The sequence below is a fragment of the Paramisgurnus dabryanus genome, chromosome 8 (genome assembly GCF_030506205.2).
Source record: "Paramisgurnus dabryanus chromosome 8, PD_genome_1.1, whole genome shotgun sequence".
In the NCBI taxonomy this organism is placed as follows: Eukaryota; Metazoa; Chordata; class Actinopteri; order Cypriniformes; family Cobitidae; genus Paramisgurnus; species Paramisgurnus dabryanus.
This window is the reverse complement of record NC_133344.1, coordinates 12,266,190-12,290,664: the sequence shown is the minus strand read 5'-3', so window position 1 is coordinate 12,290,664 and position 24,475 is coordinate 12,266,190. Positions and strand designations below refer to the sequence as shown.

The window sequence follows — 24,475 nt, the reverse complement described above, 5'->3', positions numbered from 1 at the left end:
AGGTGGCAAAAACGCCCTATTCGCACATAGTTGGACGCTTGAACATTTTGAGTTTACTCGCATTATTTGCGCATGAAATTCTAGTCATTCAATACATTCACACGGAAATTCGCATCATGGGAGGGGCTTCTGCGACTCCGGTCTCTTCCTGTAATCACGTCACTACTAGAGCAAGCTCCTGAACACGGCATGATTTTACACCGAAGTTCAGATTTTTCAAGTTGCGCGTTTCCCGCGGCACCGCTTACTTCGCGTCATTCACGCAAACTAAACACGATAATGAGTCGAATTCGCATCTTGTGCGCCACGCTACATGACTCATTCGTGGCTCGAGAACACGAGATGCGGTTAAATGTGTCTTTACAATGACTTAACATCGAAACCATTTGCCAGACACTCTATTCGCATTTGGTGTGAACGCAGCATTAGACTTTAGATATTTGTACAGAAAACAAGACAAAAAGAAAGTCATTTTTTGCAATTCAATTCAATAATGTGCAATGGGGAATTATGCAAAAAAGTACCAGAAACTTTTTTTTATTCAAAAAGTAAATAGGTCAGTTTTGATTAAATGTTATTTTTAAATGAACAGAGCAACACAAATAGAGAGAGGCTAGGGAACAGCTGGGTAAGGAGAGCACGGTCGGCCCATCTGAGACGGCTTGTTTTCTCTCTTGGCAACGGTTGCCGCTCCCACTCTGCTCAGTTTCCATGGGCCATTAGCACAGCTACTCCTGGGACTGGCATGGCATTCTAGCACTTTCCTCTGATACATCAATACTAATGACTAAATCGCCAGCTGAGAGAGGCTTCGTTTGTACCCAGCGTTATCTTTTCATGGCCTTTTAAGAGAGATCTGACTCTTACTAAATGACTTGTGAGAAGACGCGTGCATGCGCGTGCGCGGCTGTGCCTCGAAAACTAGTAAGCTGCCTACCTGGACAACGTATTTGTAATGGTTCCGGTTCGCAAATCGATCCTGTAGCTCGAGCATTGCATTAGCAGCGCAAAGGTCAAAGGTTCAATCCAAGTGAACATATAAGCCGTTTCTAAAAACCAAGTACGCCGAACTCGGACTTGTGTCCTTCGTAGTTCGAACTTGCAAGTTCAGACTCGGAAGAACGAACTCCTGACGCGAAATGCATTCTGGGAAACTTCGCTGTCATAAGTCCACACAAGTCTCCTCTGATGCATCCTCGATAAAATGGGCGGATCAAGAACACATCCGGGGATTTTATGTGAACTTGGGCTTGATGCGAACTTTGAATTGGAACAGTACTTGGGCCGCGACTGATGACGTTTCACAAGTTCACAAGAACACAAGTACAGACAAGAACGCATATTGAGAAACGGCTATAAATGGCATTTTGTAAGTCATTTTGGATAAAAGCATTTACCAAATGCCTAAATGTAAATTTAATGTTAACTGTTACTTGTGCTTTGCAGTACACTGAAAAAATTACTTTCTTACTCTTACTTATTTTTGTCTTGTTTTCAGTAATGTAGATGCAGATGCAGTTTTGGACATGCTGGCAGGTCTGCAGAGTTTAAGGGGTTAAATGTACCCCAAATGCTCAAAATATGCTATAAAGTGCACAAGTCAGTGTTGTTGGGTTGTGCTCATAAAATGCATTTTTTTTTACTAGAGGCATGTCACATTGTTTTGAAATTTTAGGGATAAAATGTTTTCCAAAAAATGTTTGTAACTTTGGCATTTAAAAAGCCGATCTGTGCCAGTGGCACATTGAGTTGAGCTGAATGGATGAATTATTAAAGCAGGCGTGTTTATAAGTCTGGTTCTAATGTCACGGGCCTGCCAAACATACATGTTAAACAGTGTTTCAGTAATATGCGTATGCAGTAAAAAGCAGTAAAAGCAATAAGCAGAGCCATAAGGGGAAAGAGAAACAGCTCAGGGGTGTGAAGGACACAAAGTGGACATTGTTCTCTAAAGACGTTAGATTCAATAAGGGTTAAACACACACACAAGGGCTTAAAGTGAAAAGAAAAGAAAAGTTAAAAAAGAAAAAAAAATGACCTGGATATACTGCATGAGTAAAAGAGGTATATGTATATGTATAATAAAGATTAAAGAGTTCATTTCTAGGTTCTATACGTCATAAATGCTGGAAAATCGCTTCAGGATATGAAAATGTTTTGGAATGTTGTGTTTATTTGCTTTAGCTGCGGAAAATGGTAAAGAAACGCTCAGTTAGACGAAACAACCTGACAAACTGTCAAACCACCAAAACTCGCATCTAAAACTAACAACTGATCAAAACAGAGACTTCTATTTTTGTCCCCATCCAAGGCATCGTAACTTAAAATTAAAGGTAAGTGCTCGTAGGCGTGAAGAGTGAAAGTGTAGCGGTCGTACCGTGGATGGTGAGCGAGGCGCTGGCTTCCGTCTTCCCCATCATGTTCTCCGCCTGACAGGTGTAAGTACCGGCGTCTCCCGAGGTCAACCTCTTCAGTTTGAGAGTGTGGTCCTCCCAGATCTCATGTCTGAGATGACGACGAAACAAACACTCAATTAAAAGACAAACAAAACACTTCACAGTCTCTTACTTGTTTAAGATGTTAAGATATTAATAGACTGTCTTGGCACATGCACAATCTTTCCTGCTTATATACACTAGATTATATATTGAATAAACAAACACAAAATTCACATACCGTCCTTTAGGAAGCTCTCCGTCGTCTTTCCTCCAGCGGATGGTGGGCACCGGATCACCTTGAGCTTCACACCTGAACTCGACGCTCTGGTCCACCAGAACCGACTGACTGCTCGGCTTTCGTAAAAAACTTGGCCTCTCTGTAAACACACACACACACACAGAAATCGTACGCATTTAATTTTTTTATGTCTTTCCTTTAATTGGCTAGATATGAATTTAGCACATTGTCCAACGCCAGCATTCACATTATTTCGTAACATTCAATGTATTCAAATAACAAATAATCGACTGTTCATCTCTTCCTTTAGCTTAACCTTCGACACTGTTGTTTTTGACTAAAAGTGCATGCGGATAATCCTAAAACAAGATTTTCTTGGGATTATACAAGCATGCAGCAAATCTTTTAAGATTATTATATAACCCAATGATAGGAGGAAACATCACTACAGGCCCTTTGAAAACAAACTGCTGTTAATTCACGTGCATTGATCGCTTGCAAAATTGCTATTGATTTTTTAATCTAGGTTGTGTTTACTATGTGTTTTTGTTTATATAACTGTGGCATTTATAGGGTGAGCTGCTTGTAAAACCATTTTATCTCATTTAAAAAAATGATCCAAGTGATCATTTAAAGTGCACCTATTTCATTGCTAAAAAACAACGTTATTTTGTGTATTTGGTATAATACGATGTTTTTTTGCGTGGTTTATGGTTCAAAAACACATTATTTTCCACATACTGTACATTTTTGTAGCTCCAGATATGCTGCTTTCCTCAAACGCATGGATTTTGTACAAAACTCATCGATCTGAATAGCTCTGATTGAATAGTCCCTGATTGGCCAGCTAATCTGTACGTTGTGATTGGCCTAAATACCTTTTGATGTCAGCAGGAAATGTGACGCTCCTTACCATGTTTGAAAGATTTGCTTACAATGCAATGCTAACAGGAGTTAACTTACAGGCTGTGAGTCCGTAGCGAGAGGAATTATGATAATTTCGGTCTTGTCTACATCACCTATCCCAGGAAGTAAACTGTTGCCTACAATCCGTGTGTTCGTTGTAGTCCAAGAAAAGAGATTTACTGATGTACTAATACACACTTACACACCAAAAGAAAATTAAAAGACAATAGGTGTTCTTTAAGATGGCTGTACTGCACGCCTAAGTGAACCAAAGTCAAAGGTCAGCAGTTTCTTTGTATATACCAACCAATGTTGTGCACATCGATGCACTTTGGCTATGTGTGTGTACATGAATGAAAGGTAATGTTTACACCATCTAGGGTGTATGAGATGGTATTTGTATCATGAGATGTCCCCTAAACAGGGTCAATGACACGCTCGAGCCTTCCAACAGCTATGCACACAAACTCCAAACATCTGGACCCTCTCCTGCTCTTGCCCATAAACAAACACTTCATACGATGTGCGTTTAAGTGAATCCATCTGCACAATGAAATGCACAGGAGGTTTGTGTGGGAACTTGATTATATATACATATGTGTCTAAAAGAAAGCTAATCGTGTGCCGGAGGATTTGCGAATCGGTTGTCAGATGTGCCGAAAACGATGTATTAAACTGAATTTGAAACATCCGTGAAATTGAAGGTTTGGTCGATACGTACCGAGAACAGTCAGCTCTGCGATTTCGCTCTCTCGCTCCCCCATCATATTGGTTCCCACGCATACGTACTTTCCAGCATCCGTCTTCCTGGTGTTGGTGATCATCAGTTTTCCTCCACGTATCTGTAGGAAAGAAAAAATTAGAAATTACAAATATTATATACAAAATAAAACTTTCTTTTGCGTAATATACAGCGGGGAAAATAATTATTTAACACATCAGCATTTTTATCAGTAAGGAGATTTCTAAGTGGGCTATTGACACAAAATTTCCACCAGATGTAGCCATCAAGCCAAATATTGAATTCATACAAAGAAATCTGAACATTTAAGTGTACAAGTTGAGTCATAATAAATAAAGTGAAATGACACGAAATAAGTATTGAACACACTTTATTTAATACTTTGTAGAAAGCCTTTGTTGGTGATTACAGCTTCTAGACACCTCTTGTATTGAGAGACCAGTCATCTGCATTGCTCAGGAGTGATTCTGGCCCATTCTTCCACACAAATGGTCTTTAAATCTTGAAGGTTCCTTGGGCCTCTTTTATGAACTTTGATCTTCAGTTCTCTCACCGGGCCATTCAAGCAACTTGATTTTTAGGGCCCGAGCACACCGGGGTGTGAGGACCCTATTGTTCTTCAAGGAGTTATTATTATTATTTTTTTTCTTTTTCTTCTCCGACTTCAGCGGGACTTTAGAGGGCCTAAACATACTCAAAAACTCATGAAATTTTGCACAAATGTCAAGAGTGATGAAAATTTACATGTGGTGTAGGCTTTAGAATTAGGCGTGGGAAAATGGCTCTATAGCGCCACCTACAAATTTTCAACGAAGCAGCCCTCGGACTGTGTTTGACGTACAATTACGAAATTCGGTACGCTTCTGTAGCATGACAAGACCTACAAAAAGTCTCTTGGAGCGAAGCCGTAAACCAAACAGGAAGTCAGCTATTCGGAGTTATTTTTGTGATTTGGGCGCAGTTTTTGTCATTTCCAGGCGTCATACTTTAACTAACTCCTCCTACAGTTTTCGTCGGATCATCTTCATATTTGGTGAGTGTCATCTTAAGGCCTTTGTGATGCTAAATTGCGAAGGATTTGACTCTACGTAAAAATTTGTGTCGGTTCTGGCCCGACAAAGTTTGATGTTTTCCAATGAAACAGGAAGTTGCTGGAACTCATGCATACAATGTCCGATCTGTCCCAAATTTCACATGATTGCTAAGAGTCCTGACCTGAACACATCTACATAACAATTTTCATTTATAGCCATAGCGCCACCAGCTGGCAACCTGAAGGAACATGTTTTAGCGCCACTTTCAAATATTGAATGAAGCAGCCCTTGGACTGTGTTTAACTTACATGTACGAATTTCGGTATGCTCATGTATTATTACAAGCCCTACAAAAAAGTCTCTTGGAGCAACGCCCTAAACCAAACAGGAAGTCAGCTATTTTGAATTATTTCTCAGATTTTGGCTCAGTTTTTCTCATTTCCAGCAGTCATACTTTAACTAACTCCTCCTACAGTTTTCGTCGGATCATCATCATATTTGGCGAGTGTCATCTTAAGGCCTTTGTGATGCTAAATTGCGAAGGATTTGATTCTATATTAAAATGTGTGTCTGTTTCGGCCAGCCAAAGTTTGATGTTTCGCTATGAAACAGGTTGCTGGAACTCAGGCATACAGTGTCCGATCTGTCCCAAACTTCACATGATTGCTAAGAGTCATGACCTGAACACATCTACATGTCAGTAGTCACTTATGGTTATAGCGCCACCAGCTGGCAACAGGAAGTGACATGTTTACAATGATTATCCAATGTCTGATCTGTCCCAAACTTCACATGATTAATAAGAGTCCTGGACTGAACACATCTACATGTCAATAGTCACTTATGGTTATAGCGCCACCAGCTGACAACAGGAAGTGACATGTTTACACTGATTATGCAATGTCTGATCTGTCCCAAACTTCACATGATTAATAAGAGTCCTGGAGTGAACACATCTACATGTCATTAGTCACTTATGGTTATAGCGCCACCAGCTGGCAACAGGAAGTGACATGTTTACACTGATTATGCAATGTCCGATCTTTCCCTAACTTCACATGATTAATAAGAGTCCTGGACTGAACACATCTACATGTCAATAGTCACTTATGGTTATAGCGCCACCAGCTGACAACAGGAAGTGACATGTTTACACTGATTATGCAATGTCTGATCTGTCCCAAACTTCACATGATTAATAAGAGTCCTGGACTGAACACATCTACATGTCAATAGTCACTTATGGTTATAGCGCCACCAGCTGGCAACAGGAAGTGACATGTTTACACTGATTATGCAATGTCCGATCTTTCCCTAACTTCACATGATTAATAAGAGTCCTGGACTGAACACATCTACATGTCAATAGTCACTTATGGTTATAGCGCCACCAGCTGACAACAGGAAGTGACATGTTTACACTGATTATGCAATGTCTGATCTGTCCCAAACTTCACATGATTAATAAGAGTCCTGGACTGAACACATCTACATGTCAATAGTCACTTATGGTTATAGCGCCACCAGCTGACAACAGGAAGTGACATGTTTACAATGATTATCCAATGTCTGATCTGTCCCAAACTTCACATGATTAATAAGAGTCCTGGAGTGAACACATCTACATGTCAATAGTCACTTATGGTTATAGCGCCACCAGCTGGCAACAGGAAGTGACATGTTTACACTGATTATGCAATGTCCGATCTTTCCCTAACTTCACATGATTAATAAGAGTCCTGGACTGAACACATCTACATGTCAATAGTCACTTATGGTTATAGCGCCACCAGCTGACAACAGGAAGTGACATGTTTACACTGATTATGCAATGTCTGATCTGTCCCAAACTTCACATGATTAATAAGAGTCCTGGACTGAACACATCTACATGTCAATAGTCACTTATGGTTATAGCGCCACCAGCTGACAACAGGAAGTGACATGTTTACACTGATTATGCAATGTCCGATCTTTCCCTAACTTCACATGATTAATAAGAGTCCTGGACTGAACACATCTACATGTCAATAGTCACCAGTGTTGGGCAAGTTACTAAAAAATTAGTAATTAGTTACAGTTACTAATTACTTCTTTTAAAAGTAACTGAATTACTCTACCGGTTACTGTATATCAAAAGTAATTAGTTACTTAGAAAAGTAACTTTTAAGTTACTTTTATGTCTGCTTTTTAAATGTAAATATGAACAGTACTGAACAGTCAAACAGTAAAATGATATGGATGGGCTATTTTACACATAAGACTCTAATATATCACATACTGTAGGAGCCTATTTTGCTTTAGATTCAACCTTTGAATATTTTTGTTAGAAATTATCTTAATATTTAAACTTAGTTTATTTATGTATATCATTTAGACCATTTAGACAAATATTCTGCATGTTTACAAAAATATAAAATTTGTTAAAATTGTGTAGTGTCTCTTTAAAAATTTGGAGACAATTGTGTCAACATGTCAAATTTTCTAAAATAAATTATAATTTTTCTGATTTCATATTTATTTTAATAAGTTAGAAACGTCTCCGCTGTGTCCTGCTGACAGGCACGATGCGTGTGCAGCAGATGAGGCAAATTATGGGTCCTCCGAAGGTTAGACCGTCTCATTTCAGTTCTCTTCGCGAACTTCTGAGCGCCTTGAATGGGCAAGTGCTCACCTTTTATTGCATGCTTAGTAGGGTGCAGCACTTGAATTGGAACACAGCTTGTGAAGCTTGCCACAGGGACTGCGCTCTTTGGTCATATATTGTTTGTTTTCTGTTGGATTTAAATGATACACAGGATTAAAGGAAGATATTTATTCAGAAAACGGAGTAGGCTACGTGGATTGTTTTGTCGGACGGACACAGAGCGAGTGGATTGTTTTGTCAGATGGACACAGAGCGAGTGGATTTTTTGTTCGGATACGGAGAGACTGAAACTAAAACTAAAAGCGAGCTCACACATACTATGGAGTTTTAACACGGGTGTACACCGCAGTGTGAATATTTTAGTGGAAACAACAATCGCGGATCGTTCTCTTCCATGAAGCCGATGTAAACATCTAAGAATATATGATCATTTCTTAGATTTATTACCTTTGTGGACTACAAATGCAAGTTGATGTCATACTGCGATTGCTTGGTGAAGATAATTTACAAACATGAGACCGGATGGATTATGACAATTTTTAAACAAAGGTATGTTGTCCCGTTTAGATTTTTCATGTTCATTCTATATGCACTGTCAGCTATGATGAAGTGTAATGAATTATTGCGCCGCCAACTACAGTCCTGCGACGTCAGATATGTCTTGTCTATTTTTTACAAAATAGAGTAACGCGCGTAACGAACTCATTTAAATTTCAGTAATTGTAATTGCGTTACTTGATTTAAAAAAATAGTGGAGTTACAGTAACGCGTTACTCCCATCACTGATAGTCACTTATGATGCCAATAGTCAGTTACGGTCATAGCGCCACCAGCTGGTAACAGGAAGTAACATGTTTACAATGATAATGCAATGTCAGATTTGTCCCAAACTTCACATGATTGATAAGAGTCCTGGACAGAACACATCTACGTGCCAATATTTACATGTAGTCACTCATACACACACACACTCGCTCACTCACTCACTCTCTCTCTCTCTCTCTCTCTCTCATGCTATCTTACACGATGCTACCTCGCTGTCATTTGTAATTAGCAACAGGAAATGTGGCACATTATACTACACTTTTAAATGGTTCACCTATGTTTACATGCTTAAATGCCTATTTACTACTGTTCCCTTTAATTCTTCTCATGCCACGGCGTGGCGGTGTCAGGTGTGCGAGGGCCCTTCCATCACTGCTTGCAGTTTTAATCTTTCTTTGAAATCACTTCACTGTTTCCTTGGCCTTGTGTTTGGGATCATTGTCTTGCTGAAATGATCTTTAGCTTTAGCTTTCTGGTAGATGGCAGCAGATTTTTATCCAGAATGTCCCGGTACATTTCTCCATTCATCCTGCCTTCAATAATATCAAGTCTGCCAGTGCCCCTTGCTGAAAAGCAGCCCAAATCCATGATGCTTCCACCCCCAAACTTAACTGTTGGTATGTTGTTCTTGGGGTGGTGGCAGTCCCATTTCTTCTCCAAACATGAGCCTTTTCACACAGATATGCCGTAAGATACACGGGACAGGCATCCTGGAATTTTACGGGGACTGCCAAGTTTACACGGCATCTGATGGTCCCGGAAAGACACGTGACATGTTGAAAGTCCCGCCCTCTCTTCTACGCAGCGTCTGAAGTTTGCAAAGTATTTAGTATTCCTCTCTCCAGAAACAACTCGCATGCATTTTTGTTTATGATAAGACTACAAAGGAGCGCGTGAACGCACAGCTCTATTCTGGTGAATGATCTCAGCTTCTGAGTGGATATTTGATGAGCTCCCCGATTTCTGCTTTGATACTGTTTTCAGACATTTCTCATTGTGATTGTTTATATGCATTTAAAACCCGCATTTTGAGGAGCTGGACGATATATCTTGTTGGGATGACGTGCGGGTATTTTCATTTATTATGGCTCAAATGAGCAAGTGACGCGATATTCTTTTATGCTGCTGAATGATCTCCGTTTCAACGAAGTAAGTAATAATCTAACTTACCTGATATCTGCTTCAGTCCAGTTTGCTGACATTTCTCGTCGTGAATGTTGTAAATCCCTCATTTTAAAGAGTTGAACCAACTTCATGTTGCCATGACACGCGCGTCCTCACTACGGCACGTGCGTCATTGTTTATGCGTCTCATTTATCATTTCCTGATAACTGCTTCAATCTAGTTTGCACCATTTCTCGTGGTGAATGTTTATATGCATGTTATCTCTCGTTGGAAGGAGCTGAACCATAACTTGTGTTGTGATGATGACGCGCGCGTCCTCACTTCGACACGCCCATTACTGCATTATTGCGGCTTCTTGTTCACACAGAGGGTTACCAGCGTATCTTACTAGGTCCTCTTTCCGGCAACGATCCCAGAAGATAAACGGAACAAGTTTTTGTTCACACAGACGCTTGTCTGGCAATTTTACGGGTATTTTCTGGGACCAGAGGTCTGTGTGAATGGGGTTATGGTGTGTAGAATGACCTCCAACAAGTTCAATTTTGCTTTCATCTGACCATACTATAGTGCATGTGCATGTGTATATATCCCCAAACAAATATATGTATGCGTGTGAATGAGTGCATTGGCTATACAGGTCAGCTTCTATTTTCCCAGGGCTTCGATTACAAACCAAAGGTCCCTTTCTTTGTTCTCAGGCAATCGTAAGGGCAGCTGGGGGTCCTTATTCACCTGAGGATGGGATCATGCTCACTCGACAAATCTGATCCTTGCATTAGGAGACCACACGGTGAGAGTCAATGAGGGGAAGCTTAATGCGGCAGCTCTCCTGCAGCGTCCCTACCTGACTGCACTTAAACAGGTCAACATGTGTCTTCACTTTCAGCCAGCGCACGTCATGTCTCATTGATTATCATACACTGTGGTCAGTGTTGAGTCCGGCGGTCGGATCAGAGCGGGTCCACATGTGGAATGTGTAAATACGATTTCAGCGATAGAGACCAGAGGCGGAACTAACAGATACATTGGCTGGACATCTCATCATTTACAAATTAGTTACAGATATTACGCATATGCGGTCATGTGCCAATATGTGTAGCGTGACATCACAGCTGGAAGTCAAAGAAATGTGTGACTCTTAAAAATAAAGAAACAATTCAGTCAAAGATTCACTTCTTTTCATAGTCCGATAACCATAACCATTCAGCCAAAAAATGGGACTTCTGTGGTATCATGTAGCACCTTTATTATTCGGATAGAAAGACAAATGAATGAACAATAGACAGAAAAAACAAGCAAAACATTCATCAGCTCTCCGTCTCGTGGGACATTCCCAAGCACTTCCTAACCGGACACGTTTAAGAATCTTCTGAAGCATTCTTGAGCCCTCTTGCCTCTCCTAAATATTAATGGTGGAAAAGAGTCTTTAAACAAAAGAGAAGGTGGGAGAAAGGAAGGAGGGTGAGTTTATTTAAGACACCCCACGGTGTTGAAGAGGGTTTGAAGACTCATTATGTTACTGTTTGTTTGAGCCAGAGCTTAACGGCTGATATGGCACGAGACACACAGACAGACGGGGTCAGGTCGGATGTAAGACTGACAGTGTGTATGCGAGTGTGCGTTAAGGATAATTTTACACTGTAGGCGGGAGATGCTGAAACCTAAGAGTAGTTTAAGCCTAACTTTGATGCTTAAACAATGCATGAAACACACAACAACTTTGACTTTTGTGCATCTGGCAGACACTTTTATCCAAAGCAACTTAAAAGGAACACGGCGACTTTTTGGGACTTTAGCTTATTCATCGTATCCCCCAGAGTTAGATAAGTCCGTACATACCCTTTTCATCTCTGTGCGTCATGTAACTCTGATGCACCTACTGTTAGCCTAGCTTAGCACAAAGACTGGAAGTAAATGGCTCCAGCTAGCATACTGCTCCCACCCTTGTTTACGATGGCCCCCACATTTGCCCTTCGTGCCCCCCCAAAGAAAATGTATGACATAAAACATTGCAAAGCATAAAATTTGAATTAAACAAAACGTAGTAAAATATACAATGTAGAGCTGTTTGTTACTTATTTTTCCGAGGTTTAATTACACACAATTCAAGATAAATTAATGTATTTTTATAAAATGTCATAAAACTGCCCTCCCCCCAGTATCCTTAAAAGAAGCAAAATCTTGCCACACAATATTTGGATTGGTGTTCCTGCTGGAAGCATTCCTCTGAAACCTAAAAATATTTGAGTGGTTGGCAGCTCGCTGGGTTTTGGAAAAGAGCGACTAGCTGTCGGATATTCCACGCATTCAGCAGAACTCATTATCCTGTCAGACAGACCAAAAAACTCAAACAGACACATATTTGGAGCTCCATCACGGTAGGTTCGCTTCGCTGTCCATGCGTAGTCAATGAATCCTCCCTCTCTTTCACTATTCCCTCATAACAACAGGAGGGCTGTTGAGGACGCAATCAATCTGAGCGTTGGGAGATGGGGAGCTTTATTCACATGGCTTTTGTCTTGTGTTGTTTGGCAGAGAAGTGCCCGTACGGCGCTCGCTGTGCAGAGCAATTCGGCAGATCCGATAATCGCGTACGAACGTAAAACAAAAAGCAGAGAGACAATGCGGCCCGTCCGCTTCAACGTTTTGAACCGATTAAGTTAATTTTTCAGCAGATTGCAGCAATTACGGTTAAAAAGCAATTAATGGTGAAGTTGGAGCTCTTCAATTTAGAGATAACCATAGACTCAAAACAAATAAATTATGTTGACTGTTATGCAGATTTGTTGTTGACCCAGTCTTAGTTTGTTGATGTGAATACCATTTTTCCATGAATGAAAATAAAACACACATGCAAAAATCTTTTTTTCCTCCTGTCAAATTCTCATGAACATATTTGCAAGAAATCACTTAGCATTTATTGAAACTTAAGGCTGAAGTATAGTAATTTTTTAAGTGTACCCGGGGGTACACGGACAATGCTCACAATTGTCGTCATCGGATGAGTGTGCAGGTACTGTAACGCCGGATTTTTGAAACCCTGCGTACATTGTATGCACACATTGTCGTGCGTACGCCTACAGGAGAATGTAGTATGTAGCCCATGAGATTAGAGCCCGACCGATATATCGGCAGGCCGATATTATCGGCCGATATTAGGCATTTTCCAAACTATCTGTATCGGCATTCATGATGGCCGATAAATGAATATTTTAAAAAAACTGACGAAACAGCCTTCAAACATGTCATAAGTGTTGCCGTTTTATAGTTTGTCCGGCAGAGGGCACTCTACAACCTCCCTGTTGGCAACACTCGTGTATAACGCATCACACATCCTGCAACCTGCTGATCCAGCGAGTCGGGCAGAGAGAACAACGTCTTCGTGCACAAAATTAACACTTGAGAAAAGTACCCGGATGACCTACTACTTTCAGTAAGATCACGAAATGTTTATTCGATGGACACTTTGTTATCCGATGATCCCCCAGGAGCACAGTTATCCAACGAAGAAGACGATGGAGGAGCGTTGTTTTATTTAAAAATGCCCGAAAGCGGTAACGCGGTTCTATTCAAATGCAAATGCATATTAAACAGCTTGTGTTTAAATTCCGCTTGTTTAACGTCATTTCAGTTAACGACTAATTTGTTGTTATGACCACGTATGTCACGTGATGTATCAACATGGCAGATGTAGTATGTCCGAATTCGTTTATACTATCCTTGTTCATACTATATAGTACATACCGTCACAGTATGCGATTTCGGATGCAGCCTATATTTTACAGTGCATTCAAGCTATGTGTGTGCTCTGGGATCAAACCCATGACCTTTTATGATGCTGCTATCACAATTCTCTAGCAGTTTAGCTACAAGAACACAAATGTAAATAAAATGATGAGATTTGGGAGGAAATGTGTTTTTGAATGATCACACAGTTTACAGTCGCAATCCAAACAGTAGACTGCAGACTGGCGATAAGCTCCACACACACACGTCACCAACAAAAACACACTCGCCCTCATTTGATTCATCTTCACCCTATCATCTCAATCACATACCAACGTCACCGCAGTTAAACACTGTCTGAACTCCCGCACGTGCCATGCGGAGACCTACATTTGCATTCTCAAAAACTCCTGCTGCAGTTTGATAAAAAATAAATAACAACCCCCAAAGCACCTTTAGCTTTCTTCTACACAAACAAGGCAAATGGAAAACGACCGTCGCTGCGAACATCAAAGTCACTCTTTTTAATGACAAAAGAGCTCTGATTGATTCTGTTACTTCATTTCTTGCACATTTAATTAGATGAACTTAATTGGTGGCCCTACTTTAAAGACGGCATTAAATCAGCCGAGAGAGTTTTCGACTCGTGAACGCGGTGAAGGCAAAGTTTCATTCCCGAACGCCCTTCCAATCAGATGAATGGGCTCCATTAATTTTCCCCGACAGATTCGGCCACCACGCAGTTTAAAGGCTCATCAGCAGAAGCTCTAATCGGCCTTCATTTGCTCGGAAATGCAAAAGAAGCAATTGTTATTCACAACTTCTTTTCTATGCGAAACAGATTCGTCTGTAGCCAACAAATCAGCAGGGCTTTTGTTAGTAACAGTACATTTATATAAATTCACTGAACCAGTGTCCGTGTTGCAAATATAAAGTGAACTCAATTGGTGGCTACAGCAACATCGGTGCTACATTAAATTAAGAATTAGACTTTAAAAACCTACTTTATGTTGTCATCAACAAATCGAAACTTCACATGCTGTAAAAAAGGTCAATATATGTACTCCAGCTGTCACTGGGGCAGTACCCTTTAAAAGGTGTATGTGTGATATAAATTCCTTTGAGACACTAATATGAATCTTTGAGGTATTAATATAATCTTTTAGTGCAACACTGTACTTTTTTAAAGGGTACATCTCCAGTAACAGCTAGTGTACATATATGTAACCAGTTGTACAGTAATGCTGCGTTCACACCAAACGCGATTAGAGCGTCTGGCGCGAATGACTTCAATGTTAAGTGAATGTAAAGACATGTTTACGGGAGTCTGAAGGTCTCACGGCCCGAATGAGGCGTTTAGCACAGCGTGGTTGCACGAGTTGACGTGCAAATTGGGCGTTGCCACGGGAAACGCGCGAGTTGAAAAATCAGAAATTTGGCTGAAAATTGAATGAAATGCGATTTTCCTGCCTCTACTGCGTCTGGTGTGAACACGCATTAAGGGTAAATTTTTGGAAACTGAGAGTTATACATGATCTGAAAGCTAAATAAATAAGATTTGTAGTGATTGTTAGGATAGGACAATAAAATCTGAAAATCTTCAAATCCGAGGGTGCAAAAAATCTAAATATGAATAAGATTGCATTTAAAGTTCAAAGTCTAAATAAAGTCCTTAGCAACTCAATATAGCAATAAAAAAGGTTTGTCCGAGTGCTGATCTGAATGGGAAATTGTAGACTTTTACATAAAAAACAAACTTAAATTAGAAATCTCTCAAGAGCTGCTTATTTTGAGTAGTTTGTAGGTGAGTTTCTGGCCAATTTTGCTTGCGATTTTCTTGCATCCCCTCACAAGAACAAAGTTTTGATTATATTTACGGTAAAAAATTTACAAAATATCTTCATGAAACATGATCTTCATATAATATACTAATGATTTTTGGCATGAAAAACAATAATTTTACCCATGCAATGTATTTTTGCCTTTTTTACAAATATCCCCATGCGACTTACAACATATTGACCTTTTTTGACTGCATAACTGCTCGGATTTTAGGTTTCACATTATTTATCAAGCTATTGCATATGTGATTTTCTTCAGTATTGTGCAGCCCCATTCACTGGTAAGACGAAGTCATAATAAACAGAAGTAGCGACTGTCTTATTTTCCCAGTCGTGACGTACATCGGAGTGAAACGGCTTCTAAAAAAAAATTTAGGGCTGGACTTGAATTTGTCCATTGAGAACTGACTGGATCGTTGGAAGGTTGGTTCATGTTGCTATTTGCTAATTGCTACGATCTTTTCCCGGGAACCGCCCGCCTGCCATAACCCGTGACTAGAAATAAAAAGAGATCGTTTTGAGAATGGGAGGAGATTTGCGTTTTGATTAAAGAAGGTGAACATGATTTTTTTAGATAACAAAGTCATTTGTAATATAAATAATTTGCAAAAAATCGCCTGCGATTCTCATTCGTGTTTCATCAGTAAAGCCAGTTCAGTGATAAGTAGTAAATCGCCATCACCTTCTTCCGAGACGAAGCGGCATTTACTACACATTGCATTTATAATTGAGGAAAATCGACTCCGATAATCTATGTGATTTTGCCTAGCTTCTCTGTTAACTTTAGCTCTGTGTAGTAAATGCCGTTCCATCTGAAAGCAGCCCTAGTTTTTAATTTCAATTATATTGTATTCTAACCAGAAACACGCTTTGAAGTTCCTCTTACCGTGATCCTCTCATCCCTGTCGTCTATAGTGACTCCGTCTTTCTTCCATGAAATAGTTGGTTCTGGGTGCCCGCGGGGTGGCATGCACTCCATGACCGCTGGTTCGCCCGCTGCTACCATCACGTCCACAGGGTTCTGTCTGAAATCATCCCGAAGAACTGATGGAGAGAGAGAGAGAAAGAGAGAGAGAGAAAACATGAGACATGTGAACAGACGGATTAACGTACGGGGAAGCATTCGTGTTAACGTCTAATGCAGAAGAATAACAAACGAGAAACCACCAGAGGAACATTCCTCCACCCTTGTCCAGCATAAAGCACCTCTAATCTATTTCAAACATACCTCGATTAAGTCTAAAACTTCTGTTTACATTAGCTAGAATGGGTTAAAGGAGCTGAAAGAGAGAAGCCATTGTAGACCGTGTTACAGCCGATGTAAGTGATATTAATGTGGAAACTAAGTGAGCAGTGAAGAATGAACATTCATTTAAATCAGCAGCCGGTCGTGTTTCAAGCAGTAAAGTCTGCTGCACATGAATACTGTATGTTTAAGATTCCAAGTTAGTTAGTCAACCTGTTATGTTGAAATATGACAGATTTGCCTAAAGCAATCCTATTAATCTCAGACAACAATCCTGCGGTTATCTCATTTGTACTCTACAACAACTCTATAGATTAGTTTAAAGCTTGTACATACTACATGTCATTGAAAAACACACAGTTGTACAACATTGCAATTTTTAAGACACATAGTTTCAAAAGCAGCATTCCCAGAATGCACTGGAACAAGCTCAGTAAGAAAATTGGTGCAAGAATCAAGAAAGTTAGATAAACCATAAAAAAATGGTGCCATGACCCTGACAAAATCAGACCTGTTAGGTATCACAATAAAAAGTAAGTACATTTTATTTCATGTCATTCAGGAATTCAGAGATGTCCGTATAAGGATTTCAACCTTATTTCAACTTATTTTCAACCTACATCAGAAGCAAAAACATCTTTAAGCTCTCAGGCTTTTCACCGTGTTCCCATCAGCACGATTATACTCAGCGTCAGATCAAAGCGAGATGCTCAAGGTAACCTGAACTCCTGACTGCCTCCGAATTCTTTTAAGACTTTAAGCATTTAATTGGCCATATGATTCCAGTTTCAACTGCTTGTAATGACAAATCGACGTTTATCACCTCTCCGAGGTGATTCGCACTTAAAGAAATGGAAATTATTTCTTTTTCCACCCGCTTGCATCTTTTCCCTATAACTTTTTCTCAAGCAAATAATTTCTTCGAGCGAAGGATTTATAAAGGATTTTCGTTTTCCTATAATTAGGCTGTCCGTGAGGGAAAGGCACACATGCACAGCAGATCACCGGACGGTGGAGAGGTTCGGTATCTAATGCGGCCTGTGTTCACCATTTGTGGATCAGCAAAAGGATTTTCACATCAGATCAGAGTCAGACAACCATCCAGGATGGAGTTTCCACATTTTGATTTAAGCTCTCAGCTGAGAAACCTGATAACATGCACTCTTTCTAACAGGGCCTTGTGGGAGAGGCCGTGTGTGAGTATGTCAAGCGCTGAACATGTGTCTACAAAATTGGGGATAGTTTAGTCCTGGCAATGATTTAAACCACTGGAGTGAGACCAAGAGAGAGAGAGAGAGAACATGATGGTGAGAGAGATACGCCAAGAACTTTTCTTTTAACCTCAAGACCGAAATAGCGTAGCATGCACAGACACGGATGAAGTATCAAGAACAAACAGAAAACATCCTCTACTAATTTTATGATTTCGCTGTCTGGTTTGATCATGACATGTAGGTTGTATGATTTTTTGTATGAATGCCGAATTGCATGGCAGGGTGGAACCATGTGGCACCATGGTTACTGAACTGGCATCCGATATCTTGTATTGTGCTAAAACATGGCAACCCAACAGTGGCTGTTCAGACCACATGCTTCACGGAAATGAAAAACAGATGTGGTCATGTCAAATTAAAATGAGATTTGCGCTGATGTTCCCCCCTACATTAATGAAAATGAATATTTAATACCGCACCACGGCTACTGAGGGATGATCGCATGAAGTCTGCGGGGACGGAAATGAAAGGGATTTTGCTGAGCCACCACAGTAGGTTTCTGGAGAGTTCTTCTGGAGCCATTGGGGAACTGGAGATCGGCTAAAAAAGCAATTCCAAATCCAGACCTGGCAGCGACGTGAAGAGCTTTGTCAGGAGGAATTGTGGACTTTTCCACTGACTGGGTCACTCTTTTAGATGAGTGAAAAAGAGGAAATAATGGATATGGAATAGGAATCGTATAATAGATAGAATAGAAATGCTGACTAGCACCATCTCCATCTCTGTTTGTTTGTTACCACTTTTAGCAGTTACACCAAACCAGCACTAACTACATAACCAATCCGGACCAGGAAACAATTTTGATTTAAAATTTTAAACCTCTGTCCGCCATTGCTCTGGCTATTTTCATCTTATTTAATCCAATTAATAAATTGCAGGTCCAGTCCAACATCACGTAAGTCTCTGGCAGAATTATGAAACGTGAGGAAACAGAAATGAAAAGGCAAACAGACGTGAATTGTTCGAGGACAATTCCACATGAAACAATACTCGTATGAGCGCAATCATTCCCAGATGTGAGCCCACACTGCCAGCTCTCCTCCGGATCGTCTGTCCACATGGTGCATGCTAAACATAATACAAAATGGATGGATGACAAATTAGAGCGAGACCTCATTTAGAACGAGCTTCCATTCCTGGGTCAACATACCATCGCAGTATGAATGCAACGTGGACCTGGAGTCGTGCCAGTAGCTGTATTTTCAACAATAGGCTTTATGCCCAGCTGCACTACTTCATGAACTTCAGCCAGCTCCTTGTTTCCTGTCTGCCATTATTGGACAAACTGATTAATCCATGTGTGCCTGACCTCAGTAGTCACAACAACAATTATCAGACACACCTGGATTAATCAATTTGTCCAATAATGGCAGACAGGAAACAAGGAGCTGGCTAAAGTTCAGGAAGTAGTGCAGCTGGGCATAAAGCCTATTGCGTTTACATTATGTTACATTTATGCATTTGGCAGATGCTATTATCCAAAGCGACTTGCTATGCATTCAAATCTAAAAAAAAATCTTAACTCTTTCTGATTTATCGCCAATGACGAATTTTTACGGCAATCCATATTTTTGCTATTATCCACTAGGCGGTGCTCTTGCCCAGCTTATAAAACACTAAAGCATCCACTGATCCAAAAACAGTAAAAACTCAAAAATGCATACAAAAATGCAATTATCTCAGTTTATTTTTTAAATTTGTTATTTTTTTGTTTGAAAGCAGATGATGTGTCATTTCATTTAAAACCGCCGTTGACTGGCAACTTTTTCAAACACGCTGGCGGTGAAAGAGTTAAATTAGTGTTGCTATCACTTTACCTACCACCTAAGCTACTGGAACACACACTGTCGTACCACAATACATGCCAATGTCAAAATAATATAATACTATAATACTTCTGTCAGGGCTCGATGTATATTTCATTAGTGCACATTTCTCTGCCTAGCCAAATACGTTTTCAATAAACCTCGCATAATCATCCATCATAAGTTCTCCTTTATTTTGTTTTCCCTCACCAAAACTCTCCTGCATTCCACTTATCCATCCATTTATTCCCATCAAACCATCATAAGTCCACTCCTCATTCATCAACGCCTGATGCTCGAACCCTCTCTGCCGTCTGAAGGGTCTCCAGGGTTGGTGAGGGCAGGGACTAGCCGCTGGAAATGCACACGAGAGAAAAGACACACTATACCTGCCTAGAGTCGAAAAGAGCAGATCGATACTCTACTCTCATTAGAAGCACAAAGCTGAAAGGGGAGGTGGTAGCATCAGACCCCAGCGGTGCATCCGCACAGCCAGTGCATCCCCTCCGAGTTCACCCTGCCTGGAGGTGCGGCGTCCGCTGGGGGTTTACACCTCACGTTCTCTTGTTCTCCTGCTCTTTCGATCTCTGCAGCTGACACTTCTTCTCCTACTTCTATCCTGGCAAGTTTTGACTTTAAAGAAAGGCCCCCAGCTATGGTGTGTTAATCCTAACCTCTGCACCCGTGTGGTTGCTTGGAAGAGATGGGCTGCAGTGAGTGATCCCAGGCAGGAGAATGAAAGCACAGGGGTGCCAATCTCATCTTCATCTTATTCAAAAACAAAAGGGCTTTCATTGTGTGTGTCTACAAGTGTGCCCGGCATCTGGGGCTGGGGTAAACACTGCAGTACGCTTGAACTATGCATAAATAAACAGAGTATGTGAGCCGCAGTGTTGCTTAAGTCAGTATCTACAATAGAGACCGGGTTACAAATGAGGAGCAGAGATATTAACTTCCATACTGACCCAGGCTGGATTATGCTTTGTGTTTGTAAATGGTAGGACTGAAAGCATGACATTTTACATTTATGCATTAGCGGACACCTTTATCCAGAGCAAATAAGTGGGTTTGGGTATTGCTGGTATTGCAATGCTCTACCAGTTTGGCTACAGGAAAAGTTCATCTCAACAGCCATGATGTTCACCAGCACTGTCCTTCTGGAAACCTGGTTGAAATCTAGAGAAATCCAAACCTCGTCGGCACACCAGCATTCAAAGCAAATCATGCCGGTGACCACCAATGCTGATCTTTTCATCAGTGGAGCACGGCAAAAGTCATAACAGAGCCATGACAAAAACACTTAAAAGCCGACACACCTGACAGTTGCATTTTGAGATCAACTCGCCCCCATGGCTTCACAATGACCTCAAGATGAATCTCATTCTCTGATCTGCCCCTATGTGTGTGTGTGTGGACATAAAGCCCTCCTTTCAGCTCCTCTATGGTCTGTTGGTCTTACGGAGGCCTGTGGAAATGAAACAGCAGGCACACCATTTTACTGCCATATGCTTTGCTTGGAGCTGATGAAGGACAAGTTCTCCCTTAACTATTCAATTACCTACTGACCTGTTTTCTTTAGGGGTGATAGACGTGATACAGAACGTGCAGTGTATTTCGAAAAGGTGATTTACAGACTCCTACATCCCATTTGGGAGTGATTGTAAAGCTGAAGAGTGTGAACACACAAAAAACGTTAAATTTGAGAAGAAAAAAAAAAGGAGTTGGGAACTTTTCTGCTAAACTTGCTTGAACGGACAAGATTCAGGGTTCCCACACCTTAGTTAACTTCAAATTCAAGGACTTTCCAGGTCCAATACCCTCAAATTCAAGGACTAAATGTGGGGACAAATTTCAAGTGAGAGCAAGGTTACATTGTGTATCTTTTAAGATACATTGTTACAGTTCCCTTTCAAGGGAACTTGCGCTGCGTCACTGCGGTGACACTTTGGGGACGCCTCCAAGGGTAAGTGCTTCTGAAGTGTATATCAAATTCAACCAATGTTGAGGCTTAACGACAAAGACAGGGTGATGCGGGAGCCAGGAAGTATATCGCTATCTGAAATATTGCCAAAGACGGCGTTACAGGGAAGCAGGAAGTATGGCAAGGGAGACGCAGCGTCTCGTTCCCTTCTCATGGAACAAGAGTTACATACTTAACCCGAGACGTTTTCATGTGGCAAACACAACTATGCAAAAAAAGAATTTTGGTATGAATCAACATTCGCATACAGAAGATATAAGCATTTAAAGTGAACAGTTTAGCACGTGTGATTAAAAAGTCTAGAATTTTTATGATATTATCCTACACTACACAGGGAATAATATGGATTTTTTTCCAGAAAACTTCTTGCATAAAATAGATTCAAGCACTTTCAATGACCTGTATCTATGTATGTATATTTTCAATAACTTCCCAGGAACTTGATTTTTTCCCCCAGATTCACAAACTTTCAAGGATTTTAAGGACCCGTGGGAACCTTGAAGATTATGATGTCATAGGAAAAACGAGGAAGCTCCAATCACTTAATTAAACAATGATGTCAATAAAACAAACCAATACGTGGAAACATAGTTTCATTGAGGATTAAAAGCAACCACTGCTAAAGGGCACATTATACTTCTGCGTATGGCCGAAGCCATAGGCTCGATGTCATAGGCGATGCAACAACCCATCTTTGTTTTTACTGTCGTAAACAGAAATCCATATAAAGACATTCGACACACATCTTTTTGACCTGAAGGTCCGCGTAGCATTGACGTCCTGTTACAGTTTGAAAGAGGTGCACGTCAGTAGGCTACTGCATATGGTTCGCGTCTCTGCGTAGGCTACAACGTACAATCAACGCAGACGTATATAGCAAACTTAAGTCTTCAAAAATCATATTCCCTAGACTCAAACGCCCAGACGGTGATTCTCAGCCTAACTGGCTATAAAAACATTCGACAAGTAAGTGTAAATCCCAAACAAAAACAAAGGTAGAATCTAATGAAACCGGTCTCGGTTGATTAATAGTACATGTCAGATTTTAGTGAACTGTTATTTTAGGGTGGCGGACGAAGAAAAAAGGCCAATTCATCAAGTTTAGAGGAAGAGGACCTGAGAGGAAAAAGCTATTGATAGAAGCCCCCACCTCATTTAGACAGGAGACCCCAAAAACACAGGAGACAGAGAGGCTATTCACGCTAACTTGTTTATTAACATGACTAGAGGTGTTCGTACATACTCCCAAATCAGCAGGAGACTACTAAACTCCGTATGGCATGTTGAAGGTCACATGCTTTATTGCCAAATGACAAAGCACACAGCAAGCAAGTCTGTGTACACCTAAATTATTTATGGTGTGTTGTTGTTATCACTTTGGAATTAACTGGTTTGCTTGTCTTGGTAGACTTAAGCTGATCTCCCAATCAAAACCAGTCAACAGACCAGAATGGCCAGTTGAGACCAGTAAGCCAGCTTATGGATGATCTAAGCTTCCAACAAATATGAAACACCCGTTGTTTGTTTTAGCCTTACTACACTGCAATATACACTCTTCAGTAATTCTGACAACGCGCAATAATTTTTCAGTAAAACCCCGGGTTCAACTGAAACATCAAGTTTGTTATTAATTTGATCAAGCTTTTGACACATTTCCCACAGTGCTCGGCTGCCACTGTCATCGGGAAACTTCCCGCAGGCGAGGTGCTCAAAAACGTCCGCAAACAATAACAGGGGAGAGTGTGAACGAGCTTCGTTGTGAAAATAAAAAAGCTTTCAAATGCGCTGTCCAAACAAACACACCGGGCCACTTGAGAGTTGGTGTTGTTTCGTGAGGAGAGTTTTTTAAAACGTTTGTCAAAAGGAGAGCAGCCGAGCGTTTGACAGGTCCTCATGTATCTACGAAAGTTAAACTGCCACCACGGAGAAAACCTGAAGCACGACTTAAATTAGCTGCTAGCGTCGGCTTAAATGAGTCTTACAGGAAATCTAAGACAAATAAATCTGATAAAAATTTCAATGCTACGTGTTTGTGATAACCAAGACATTGCTATGTGGTTGCTAAAGTGTTAAAGGTCTCATGAACTTCGATTTTCAAATTTGAAAACTTCCTCTGACGTTCTCTACTTATAATGCTAGTAAGATTTTAATAGCAAAAAACATCATAATCTAAAAGTATTAAGATTAAATCTTTAAAAGATGCTGTTGTAAAAGCCACCCTGCAGTCAAGACTTGGATTTAAATGACCAATGCTAATAATTTTTCAAACAATATAGGTCATTTTGGTTAAAAGGAACATTTCACAATTTTTTTAAGATTTAAAATAAATCTTTGGTGCCCCCAGAGTACGTATGTGAAGTTTTAGCTAAAAATACCATAAAGATGATAGAATTTATTATAATATGTTAAAATTGCCGCATGTTTTCAATTGATTCTAATAGAAACTGAGTTTTTCAAATAACCCGGCGCCTGGTGGTTTATCCGCACTCAGCGCTGAGCGTCGAGAGTTGAAAGAGATTCAACTTTGGGTGAAAAGCTCCGCGTGTCAATGTCAGTTCTCACACGGCCGTCCAATCACAGTGGAGGAGGGGCGGGGCACGTATCACAACAACCAACCGACTCATAGCTCATATCACAGCTAAAAAGC

General features: G+C 40.5%; 1 protein-coding gene across 3 annotated transcripts in view; it reads right to left on the bottom strand.

Moving 5' to 3' along the window:
• robo1 (roundabout, axon guidance receptor, homolog 1 (Drosophila)) overlaps positions 1-24,475 on the bottom strand; it is a 355,554-nt gene that overhangs the window by 55,923 nt on the left and 275,156 nt on the right. For all 3 annotated transcript variants that reach the window (XM_065280529.2, XM_065280528.2, XM_065280531.1), the window contains 4 exons: positions 16,409-16,566; positions 4,304-4,424; positions 2,677-2,815; positions 2,378-2,505 (listed from right to left, as the gene is read on the bottom strand). In XM_065280529.2, coding sequence (XP_065136601.1) covers positions 2,378-2,505; positions 2,677-2,815; positions 4,304-4,424; positions 16,409-16,566 — 546 coding nt within the window. The remainder of the gene's footprint in view (positions 1-2,377; positions 2,506-2,676; positions 2,816-4,303; positions 4,425-16,408; positions 16,567-24,475) is intronic.